This window comes from Archocentrus centrarchus, unplaced genomic scaffold (genome assembly GCF_007364275.1).
Source record: "Archocentrus centrarchus isolate MPI-CPG fArcCen1 unplaced genomic scaffold, fArcCen1 scaffold_24_ctg1, whole genome shotgun sequence".
Classification (NCBI taxonomy): Eukaryota; Metazoa; Chordata; class Actinopteri; order Cichliformes; family Cichlidae; genus Archocentrus; species Archocentrus centrarchus.
This window is the reverse complement of record NW_022060254.1, coordinates 7075860-7087978: the sequence shown is the minus strand read 5'-3', so window position 1 is coordinate 7087978 and position 12119 is coordinate 7075860. Positions and strand designations below refer to the sequence as shown.

Genomic DNA, 12119 nt, shown 5'->3' with positions numbered 1-12119 from the left:
AGCACTGTTATAGTAAAGCAATGATCAAAAAGCTGCAGGTGGTAGACAGTATAATACATAACATCATGTATAATTGTGTATTTAGAATTTTGCTCAAGCATCCAAGATGTGCTAGTGCTTTGTGTTGTTTCACAGCTCTCTTCTCTGTCATGTTTCTCTCCTCAGTTTCCCAGCATGCCTCAGGGGTAGAGGTGTATGAGGGGGAGGAGTTTGCCCTGCTGCCCTGTAAGGTAGCAGTTAATGTTTCCAGTGGTGCCACAGCAGTGGTCTGGGACCGTGATGAGTTCAAGACCCCAACAGTCCACATGCGTCTGCAGAGCGGAGATGATCTCAATGACCAAAACGAGCGCTACAAAGATCGAACATCAATGAGAGCTGACGCTCTGCAGACTGGAGAGCTCAGCCTCACTCTGAGGAACCCTGCAGTCTCTGACAGTGGAACCTACACCTGCACCACCCGCAAATATGGACAAGATCAGAGCCAGACTGCAGTGCAACTAAAGGTGAAAGGTCAGTGCTTTAGATAGAAGCCAGACTGAAGTGAATTCATCAAAATCTGTTGGATGATGTTCAGGCTGTTTGTGTTTGTATTGATCACAGAACTTCCTCCAGTCTGGCCCAAAGTTCTCTCAGCTGTCCTAATTATTTTGATCCTCCTGATTGCTGTTGTCTTTGGTGTCCTCAAGTACCGTAGCTATAAAAGGAAAAAGAGGGGTGAAGGTAAGTGTGTGTGTGTGTGTGTGTGTGTGTGTGTGTGTGTGTGTGTGTGTGTGTGTGTGTGTGTGTGTGTGTCATAATGTTTATAGTTGTTTTTTTTAATTGTTTTTTTTTTTTAATTTGTCTTTTTTGTAGGTTTTCACTTTTTTTTGTTGTTTGGTTTTTCTGCCATGTTTGTCCTGAGTTCCCAAGTCATAGAGACTTTCCTGTCTGTACGGGAACTGGGATCCCAGGAGCTATGTTGTCCAGGGGCTTGTCCGCCTGGTAGGGTCTCCCATGGCAAACTGGTCCTGGATGAGGGGCCAGACAAAGAGAAATTCAGAAGACCCCTATGGAAACGTCAACAAGGGAACAGTTTTCCCTGCCTGGGATAGGGTTACTGAGGCCCGATTCTGGAGCCAGGCCTGGGCAGGAAGCTCAAGGGGGAGGGTCTGGTAATTGGGCAGTAGCCCATGCTGCCTGGACAGGTGCAGCCCGAAGAAAAAAGGGCCCACCCTCCTGTAGGCCCACCACCTGCGGCAGGTGTCGTAGGGATTGGGTGCAGTGTGTTTCGAGTGGTGGCCCTGGCAGACTGATTCCCAGCTGTCGAGATATAGAAACAAAGAAAAATATCAACTCCAAAACTTTCCAAAACAATTCTACAATAAACTCCCAATAAAGTTCAGCATCAGTGCAGCAGATTAACAACACCTACATGTGGTGTTTGACAGAAACAAACTCTCTGAAGGAGTCAAAGCTCAAATCCAGCTGCATCCTGATGTTGAAGCTGCTTCTGTTTTGGAGCTAGCTTGGTTAGATGCTCTAACTTGCAGGGTCTTTGTGGCCTCTGTACACAACCTACAAAGTGTCCGACCTCATGTCCACATTTCTGCTTGTGTAGCTGGATTGTGTGTGTTAATTACCTTGTGGTCGTGTGCTGGTGTTTTATATGCGGCGCCGGTTGGGACTTTTTTTGGTCCTCGCTCTTTGTGCTCAGTTTTTTGGCTGCAAACATATTTGTCCCTGTTTTTCACTTTCTTCGTTCCCTCACATCCATCCTGATAGTGTCAGCAGTCTCCCTCCAGGAATCTGCTGACATTTGTGAGTCCTTATATTGATGCTTTGATTATTATTCTCTGACTGATAAAGTAGCCGGTGAAAAGTAGCCTGAAAGGCACAAGGACAGGTTAATCACAATCACAAACCCGACAAGAGGTGCACGGCAGGTTACCTCGTAGGATCAGAGCGGTTTGTGTAGCTGCCTTGTGTTCTCATGCAGACTTTGATGTTGATGTTTTTTCCTGACTGAGAAGTGTTCTGCACATTTTTCTCACTCCTTTCTGTGATATTGTGGTCTAAAGCGCTCGGCCATTACTTTTCAGACCAGCGTGGTGAGCACACGCATGCACTCAGTTGCCCGATGGCGCTCCCAGCTTAAACTCATAGAGCGAAAAAAAAGATTCCATATAAATCCACAAGGCTTTTAAATAAAATGACAAACATGAAAATGGAGATCATTTTTTTCTATAATTACAGTTAGTTTTAGTTAGTTTTGTAAACTCACAATATGGTTTTAGTTAGTTATTGTTTTTTTGCTTTTTATTATAGTTTATTATAGTTATAGTTTCAGTTTTAAAATTTCAGTTTTCATTGTTTCATCAGTTTTTTGTTAACTATAATAACCCTGGTGCAACCCACAGTTTGTCCATAATAAACACCGTGTTTGAACTAGTAGTCTGTAGGAAACTGTGGACTTTGACTGTGGGCATCAAGAAGTAGAAGTGAGTGAAGGTAGAAGCAACAATTAAATGATGGAAACTGAAGAAGCACGAATGTTGAGACAGGCTCTGGGTGGCAGGGAAGAGTTACCACATGAATGGAAAGTATCTTGTCAGAGAACCTGCCAAGAAGGTGTTTGGTCTATCTTCTGGAGAGAGGAAAGAGGACAAGGAGACTTCCTGGTAGAATGAGGAAGTACAGGAAAGTGTTCAAAGGAAGAGGTTAGCAAAGAAAGAGTGGGCTAGGCAGAGGCATGAAGAAAGTGGACAGGAGTACTGGGAGGCTAGGAGTGCAGCAAAGAGAGAGGTGGCAAAGGACAAGGCTTATAATGAGTTGAATGTGAGGTTTTATGGATGGAGGACAGTTAGTGAATCAGGAAGTGTGATTAATTAGGAGGAAGTGAGGGCTACTGTGAAGAGGATGAAGAGTGGAAAGGCGGTTGGTCCAGATGACAACCTGTGAAGGTATGGAGATGTCTAGGAGAGAGAACAGTAGATCATTCATCCAGACTGATTAACACAATCTTGGACAGTGAGAGGATACCTGAGGAACGTAGAAGAAGCGCACTGGTGCTGGTTTTCAAGAACAAGGATGATGTGCAGAGCTGTACAGAGGGATAAAACTGATGAAGATCTGGGAAAGAGTGTTACAAGCTAGTTTAAGAAGAGAGGTGATGATCAGTGAGCAGCAGTGTGGCTTCATGCTGAGAAGGAGCGCTACAGATGTGATGTTTGCTTTGAGAGTGTTGATGAAGAAGGTAGAGAAGGTCAGGAGGAGCTTCACTGTATCTTTGTGGATCCAGAGAAAGCAGATGATGGAGTGCTGAGAGAGGAACTGTGAGACTGCACGAGGAAGTCAGGAGTGGCAGAGAAGAATGTGAGGGTGGTGCAGGACATGAGGACAGAGACAGTGGTGAGGTGTGCAGTAGGAAGGACAGTTGGATGGACCAGAATCACAAAGCTAGTTTTAGCTGTTATTTGTAATGTGTCTGCAGTTTGGTTCATTTTTAATCTACTTTACTGTTACAATCCAGACACGAAGCAGATGAATTAGTTTGTTGAAGCCCTCCATCTGCCTCTAATGAAGCGCTAAGTGCATATCCACACAGAACCACTGCTTTCACACGCTTTACCCAAACAGGTGCTGACAACATTACACACACCAACAATCTTAAAGCAGAGATGAAGATTCTTGTTTTGTTAAACTTTGTTAGATAAAGGCTGGATAACTACAGTAAATCCGTTTATCTCAGCTCTCCAGGTCAGTGGCGGTCCTAGCCTGTTTGGCGCCCTGGGCGAGCATCCCTGCCGGCGCCCTCCCACCCCCACCCCAACCCCCCATAGCAATCGCGCAGCAGCGCCTACCGCACTACTCCACTTGGGGGTTAATGAGCACCTGCTGTGTGGTGCATGTAGCTTTCTGCCATGGTCTGACAGACAGGTTTTAACAGAAGGTCTCCCCACCATCACAGGCACACTCAGAATTTCTTTTAAATTTTATTTGAAAAAACATGGAAGAAACTGAAATATTACACAGCTTCTGCTTACCTTCATCTTTGCTTATTTCTCCTGTTGTTCTTTTCTCTTTTTCCTAAACTGCACACCTGATGGCTTTGACCTTTTCCTTTCCATCTGCCGTAATTTGCACTGAAGCTGAATAGGTTATAACCACCGCCCATCCACAGGGTTGTCAGATCTGACTGACAGTTGCCAGCCCAACACAACAAAACCTCCATTGAAACTCATGTTAACAGCACCAGGTGTGATATATATTTAACTAGAAGCACTCAGAGAGCGCAAACCTCCGCCAAGGCCATAGGGTCACTGACGCTGTAATACGTGTATCTAAATACTTTGAAATAATCTTTCATCTTTCCCAGACAACAATAACCCCCTATCCCGCAATAGTGTGTTACCTCGACCAGATCGCGGCTCCTAACCGTAGTAGGGAGACCTCTGGTCTCTACTTCGCTTGGCTCGTGGCTGGTAACTAACTTGCTCATCCATGTGGGTCACCTTTAGCAAGGCGGAGAAATGCAGCAAGTCGAAGGATTTTAGCAACAGAACTTTTATTCCTTTTTCCACCGCCACCGAACACACTTTTTCCCTCGCGCTCGTCTCCCACGCTAGCCCGCATACACACACACGGGGCAGAGAAAAGTGGGTGGTGTCTCTTAAAGGGGAAGGCTCTGCCTGTATCCCGCAATACTGAAGAATCCTTAAAAAAATTCCTGGATCCATATCGTGATTTGGATCGCCACCAAAATTTAATCACTGCTTCCTCTTGTCATTTCCAACCGCTCCACAAAATTTCAGTGACATCCGTTCATAACTTTTGGAGTAATTCTGCTGACAAACAGACAGACAAACAAACAACGCGACCGAAAACATAACCTCCTTGGCGGAGGTAAATATACAGAGCTTTGGGTGAGTTGCCTTTATTTATAATTCAGCAGTTACTGTTGGCTGTAACCAGGCCAAAACTGTACAGGCATGAATGAATGAACCCGGCTGACTGTCTCACTCTCACGCCATCACTGCTTCACTTGACTCGCAGGAGAAGGGGGCGGGGCAGCGCTGTGTGTGTGTGACGATCTAGTGAAGCAGTGACAGCGAGACAGAGAATCCCCCGCCTGCCCCTTTCCTTCTGTTACAACCTGTCTGACCATTGCAGAAAGCTACATGCAATACACAGCAGGCAGAGGGCGCCCATTACCCCACAAGTGGAGCAGTGCGGTAGGTGCTGCTGCGGCGATCGCAATGCATTGGGGGAAGGGGGGCGGTCATGCCGCCCTAGATGAAATGCCGCCCTGGGCGGCTGCCCATGTCGCCCATATCAGAAACCGCCACTGCTCCAGGTGGAGATGGTGGAAGCGACAGAGTGGGAGAAGTCTATCTTGCTGCCCTTTAAAACCACAGTTTGCCTTCCTGATGATGTCACAGTGGAGTGGAAACACAAAGACACGACGATCGTCAAGTGTCAGAGCAGCCAAAGGCAGGCTCTGTTACAGGGCCAGGGTTATGAACATCGTGCAGAGATGAACGAAGAGCCACTGAAAACTGGAGACCTCAGTCTGATGCTGAAAGACCTCCAACTCAGTGATCATGGTGTCTACATCTGCAGCATCTATGACAAGAGTGGAAAAATCCTGAGGAAGAAAGTAGTGACACTAAGTGTTAGAGGTGAGTAGAACAGCTGTTTGTCCACAGCCCCAAACAGCTTCGAATCAGATCCAAATCAAGTCAGTGAACCTGCTTGGACTTTGTGTTGGACATAGAGGAATTTTCAATGCATGGGAAATTATTTCCTGTTAGATAATAGATTATACATTTATATGTAGTTTTTCAATTCATTTTTTTAAAGAAAACATTTTTTAAAAAGCACATAGTCTGCACTGTCTACAAAAGTGTATCTACAAAGTCTTTCATTTTGAAAGAACTTGACCTAAATTTAACATACTACTTCTTATTAATATTATTAATACTAGGGATGCACTGATCCGATATTCAGTATTGGTATTGGTTTGATTCTGACCTAAATTAATGGATCGGATATCAGGAAGGAATAAAAAATGCAATCCAATCAATTAAGTATCATTTCAGCCACAATAGAAGCATTACTGTTCTCAGTCTTCTTCTTCCTCTTGTGGGTTTGCGGTTGACCAAACCAGCTTAGAGCTGCATTACCGCCACCTACTGGGATGGAGTGGATCAGGAGTTAGAAAAATAACCCCTCATATTCTATAAAGTTCTTTATGAAGTTCTTAAGTTCTAAAGTTCTCCGTCGCTGCGACAGATTCCTTTTAACACTGAGTGGATCATTGCTGACACGTTTCCCAGGCCTCCACCGCTCTCTGCTGTGTTTGTGTGTTGTGCTCGCTGTGCCGAGAATTTCAGCTGTTATTTTTTTCTCTCCTTCAGCTCCCGGAACGGATCGCTATAACCACTGTTTGCTAGCGATCACCTGGTAGTGGAGGAGGACCTTTTCCCTGTCAAAATATTTCTGACAGGGAAGGGGTCTCTGTCACTTTAATCCCTGATTACTGACTAAATATAAAGGTACTGGTCATAAAATTAGAAAAGGTTGGTTTATTTCAGTAATTCCATTCAAAAAGTGAAACTTGTATATTATATCCATTCAGTACACACAGACTGATATATTTCAAATGTTTCTTTTTTGATGATTATAGCTGACAACTAATGAAAACCCCAAATTCAGTATCTCAGAAAATGAGAATATTGTGAAAAGGTTCAATATTGCAGACACCTGGTGCCACACTCTAATCAGCTAATTGCCTCAAAACACCTGCAAAGGCCTTTAAATGGTCTCAGTCTAGTTCTGTAGGCTACACAATCATGGGGAAGACTGCTGACTTGATAGTTGTCCAAAAGATGACCTTTGACACCTTGCACAAGGAGGGCAAGACACAAAGGTCATTGCTAAAGAGGCTGGCTGTTCACAGAGCTCTGTGTCCAAGCACATTAATAGAGAGGAGAAGGGAAGGAAAAGATGTGGTAGAAAAAGTGTCCAACAACAGGGATAACAGCACCCTGGAGAGGATTGTGGAACAAAAGCCATTCAAAAATGTGAGGAGATTCACAAAGAGTGGACTGCAGCTGGAGTCAGTGCTTCAAGAACCACCACACACAGACGTATGCAGACATGGGTTTCAGCTGTCGCAGTCCTCGTGTCGAGCCGCTCTTGAACCAGAGACGGCGTCAGAAGCGTCTCGTCTGGACTAAAGACACAAAGGACTGGACTGCTGCTGAGTGCTCCAAACTTATGTTCTCTGATCAAAGTCAATGTTGCATTTCCTTTGGAAATCAAGGTCCCAGAGTCTGGAGGAAGAGAGGAGAGGCACAGAATCCACACTGGCTGAGGTCCAGTGTAAAGTTTCCACAGTCAGTGATGGTTTGGGGTGCCGTGTCATGAGCTGGTGTTGGTCCACTGTGTTTTCTGAGGTCCAAGGTCAACGCGGCCGTCTACCAGGAAGTTTTAGAGCACTTCATGCTTCCTGCTGCTGACCAACTTTATGGAGATGCAGATTTCATTCTCCAACAGGACTTGGCACCTGCACACAGTGCCAAAGCTACCAGTACCTGCTTTAAGGACCATGGTATCCCTGTTCTTCATTGGCCAGCAAACTCGCCTGACCTTTAACCCCATAGAAAATCTGTGGGCTGTTGTGAAGAGGAAGATGTGATACGCCAGACCCAACAATTCAGAAGAGCTGAAGGCCACTATCAGAGCAACCTGGGCTCTCATAACACCTGAGCAGTGCCACAGACTGATGGACTCCATGCCACGCTGCATTACTGCAGTAATCCAGCCAAAAGGAGCCCAAACTAAGTACTGAGTGCAGTACATGCTCATACTTTTCATGTTCATACTTTTCATGCTCATACTTTTCATGTTCACACTTTTCAGTTGGCCAACATTTCTAAAAATCCTTTTTTTGTATTGGTCTGAAGTAATATTCTAATTTTCTGAGATACTGAATTTGGGGTTTTCATTAGTTGTCAGTTATAATCATCAAAATTAAAAGAAATAAACATTTTGAAATATATCAGTCTGTGTGTAATGAATTAATATAATATACAAGTTTCACTTTTTGAATGGAATTACTGAAATCAACTTTTTCATGATATTCTCATTTTATGACAGCACCTATAGATCTGCAGTAGAAACGTATTCAGGAGAATGCTTGTGAATATAAAGCATTACAAGATTACGCTCACGCAGCCCCCAGTTTTTCAACATAAACACTGATAACACAACAGCAGTCAGCTGTTTTACGTGCAGCCTATCACTAACTACATTAGTCCTGGTGTGGTAGTGATTTTCTGCTGCTTATCTGGGTCTTGGTGTATCTGTCCTTCACTCATGAACAAGACCCCAATCAGAGGAGAAAGGGTGATCGCTCCACCCTTTCTCCTCCGAGAACCATGGCCTCAGAGTTGGAGGTGCAGATTCTCATTACAGTCCTCACCTCCACCAGCAAAAACCACCCAAGGGTGAGCTGGAGATCAACAAAACTACATCTACAGAAAGTGGAGACAAGATCCTGAGACCACTAAACCTAACACTCTGCTATTTGGCTGCACTTAGAAATTCGATCCATTAAAATTAAGGCCAGAATCAGTGACAAGGGGAAGTCCTGACATCCAACACCCACTGAGAACAAGTCCAAGTTATTGCCTGCAGCCTCACACATCAACACATAAGCAGTTCAGCTCCAAGTCAGAGGAAACACTGAAACAGGAGTGAAGAGGTGCTGGTTCCACAGCAGAGGAGATGATGGTGGATCACACTGATGTCTCTCTGTTTGTATACCTTATGTTCTCAGATAGGCAGGTGGAGATGGTGGAGGTGGCAGAGTGGGAGAAGAACGTCAAGCTGCCCTTTGCAACCACAGCTGACCTACCTGAGGATGTGACAGTGGAGTGGAGATGTTCTGACTCCAAACAGATGATGGTCTACATGTATCCAAGTGACCAAAACCAGGAAAACCATCAAGGACAGGTTTACAAAGGTCGAACAGAGATGAATGAAGAGCCACTGAGAGCTAAAGACCTCAGTCTGACCCTGAAAGACCTCCAGCTTAGTGACCGTGGTGTCTACACCTGCACCGTCTACAACAAGGGTGGAAAGGTCCTGCTACAGAAAGTAGTGTCACTCAGTGTCAGAGGTGAGTGTAACATTACAAATCCTCCATGAATCAGATCCAACAGCATTTGAGACAAACATCTTGAGCCAGCCCTCATTTCTTTACATGTTGCTTCCAAGCAGTCAGACTTTCTTGTCATTTTTAAGCTTGTCTTGAGCAATAACTCCCCAGGCTTTCTTTGGACATTGGCTGCTTTTACACTCAGTCTTTGCACCTGACCATTTTCAGAAAAATGTGAATCAATGTTGTGTTTTCACATGAACTTAGCAAAGAACCAATTTTAAGTTTTATTTTAGGTGCACTGTTACAAGCAGCCCATAAACAAAACCAATTTGTTCCCATTTCTTTAGCTGAATCTATGAAAAATGGCAAACATAAAATGGTATTTCTGCACCAACAAGGTAATTTCCAAAGAGGAAAGTAGTCTTAAGAAACTGGACAAGAGGAAGACAAAAGAAGTAGTGGCCGGCCTAAAAAAAAACTATCAACTGCAGATGAACAGTATCTGAAAGCCGTGTCCTCAAAAAACAGGAAGCAGTCTGGAAATTACAGAAATCTTGACTGAGTTCAAGCTGTGCTGAAGAATAAAGGTGGTGTGACCACTGTCTGATTGTTGGCCTTTTTTCACTTTAACTTACTACACAAGGCAACTGTTGTTGTGATGTGGCAACATATAAAACTGAGCTGAAGTGAACTGAATGGAATTGAGCTCAATGACAGTTTTTGGGTTTTTTTTCAGTTTCTCAGCTGCAGGTGGTGGTGCTAACAGAGGGTGAAGAGTCTGTTCTGCTGCCCTTTAAAATTACTGATGATTTTCCCGAGGACATCGAAGTGGAGTGGAGACACCAGAATGTGAAGATTTATGTGTATCTGAGTGGCCAGAACAACCCTCCCTTACCGGATAGCGATTACCAAGGTCGCACAGAGATGAAGGAAGAGGAAGTGAAAAATGGAGACCTTAGTCTGATCCTGAAACAGCCCAAACTAAGTGACTGTGGTGTCTACACTTGCACCATCAAGGACAAGGATGGAAAAATTCTGAGAGACAAAATAGTTGCCCTCGGTGTCCAAGGTCAGTGAACTCATGCACAGATGACAGGCAGAGGATTCGAAGTTTAGAAGTTTTTATACATTCTGTGACTGTAAAGGCTGTTTCACACTGGATGTGTTGCGTAAAAATGACACGAAATTCTGAATCTTTCAGATGCGAACTTGTCATGTAACCTACATACACACTGGAGGCGTTGCGTTTTTGCGAATAAATCGCCCTCATAAAACGTACTGTGAAACAAATGAAGTCGACATCAAACGATGATGTAATGAGGTTGTGATGTTAAACAAGAGAAGGGAGAAACAGACTTTCTGAGTTCATCCAAACTCATAAGAAAGCAGCAGCAGGGAGAGTTTCACAGTTTGATCTCGGAGTTGAAGCTGCATCACGGCCGCTTTCACGCATACTTCAGGATATCAGTGGGCAGTTTGAGCTCTTGTTGGCAGAGCTGGGATCACATGTGAGGAGGCAGAGAATAATTTCAGAGAGCTGACTGACCCGGAGCAGCGTGTAGCTGTGTGTCTGAGGTAAAATAGTACGATTGTATTGTTCCCACATCACTGTATATTCAGTACATCGGTGTGCGTTTTAAGCAATGACCTCACATGTTGCTAAATGCAGTGATCTGATTGGTCAGACCTGTTTGTTCGTTTGCGAAAGTCAGAAAAATCGAACTTGATCCGAAAAAATAAATGCCGCAAATTCGTCCTGTGAAATGACGCGGTTGGTGTGAACGGCTGCAAATTAGAACAGGCGAGTCCAACAAATGTTTTTAACGCACGAAACATTCGCACAGAATTTACACGGCCGGTGTGTAAAGGCCTTTTGACCCTGATGTAGACTGGGGTGTGCACAGGTTGTTTTCTCCTGAAGTTAATCACCAGTTCCTTTTTTTTATTGACCTTCAGGATCAAGTTGTTCATGTTGCAGTCCACAAAAACATCACCTCTTCCCTGTAGTGTTGCTCCTCATCATCCTGGATGAGACCCACCACTGTCCCACCTTTGATGCTTTATGCTGTGATTTGTACTTTGCACAACAGTCATGTGTTCCTCAGCCTTAAACCGTCCAAAGCAATTGTTTAATTCAAGAACCCAGTGTTGCTATGACAATACTGAGAAGCAGTCTTGTAGTTTGTGACAGTTTTTATCCCCTCCAGTCTCCTGGTGTCTCTGTGGTCCTGAAAATGCTTGTTTTTTCTGTCCATGGGCCTTTTGAGCCAGTCTGATTGCTTTGTTCAATGTGGCTCTTGCTGTTCTGAGGACAGCTGTATCTCCCAATCTAAAGGCAGAGTCTCTTGCTTTCAGCAGGGCTCACACCTCAGACGCCATCCAGGGTTTCTCATTTGCCCTGGCTGTGATGCGTTTGGTGGTCTAGACGTCCCCTATACTTTTATAGATGTAGGCTGATACAGTCTCAGGAAACTCCCCAATGTCAGTTTCCTGGTCCTCGGTGGCAGCCTCTTTGAACACAGACCAGTCAGAGCATTCGAAACAGCGTTGTGATGGCCCCTCCTGGCCACACTCTCACCAGCATTAAAGACGGCCTTGTGCTGGTGAGCAAAGGTCCGTATGACGAGGTCAGCATCACAGACACGATCCTAAGTGGGGGTGGTGGGCTGCTTTAAATGCTGCTTTGACATTAGTGTATGTATGATCCAGTATGTTGTCTCCCCTGGTCACAAAGTCAGCATATTGATGAACATGTGAGAGAACTTTTTTCATGTTTAAAGTCCCCAGCAATAATAAATACTCCCTCAGGATGTGTATTTTGCAGACCACTGACCACAGGGCCATATTGGTGTCAGCATCAGGAGGAATATAAACAGCGATGATGAATATGACTAAAAATTTGTGTGGAAGATGAAAGAACTTGCATTTGACAGACAAGAACTCAACGTCTGGTGAGCAGTGAGAAAAGGTCAAT

At 44.5% G+C, this 12119-nt stretch overlaps 1 protein-coding gene across 1 annotated transcript in view; it reads left to right on the top strand.

Moving 5' to 3' along the window:
* Window positions 1-12119, top strand: part of LOC115775675 (uncharacterized) — a 30321-nt gene that overhangs the window by 3837 nt on the left and 14365 nt on the right. The window contains exons 2-7 of the mRNA XM_030723151.1: window positions 166-510; window positions 601-720; window positions 3728-3735; window positions 5333-5657; window positions 8822-9163; window positions 9882-10214. Coding sequence (XP_030579011.1) covers window positions 166-510; window positions 601-720; window positions 3728-3735; window positions 5333-5657; window positions 8822-9163; window positions 9882-10214 — 1473 coding nt within the window. The remainder of the gene's footprint in view (window positions 1-165; window positions 511-600; window positions 721-3727; window positions 3736-5332; window positions 5658-8821; window positions 9164-9881; window positions 10215-12119) is intronic.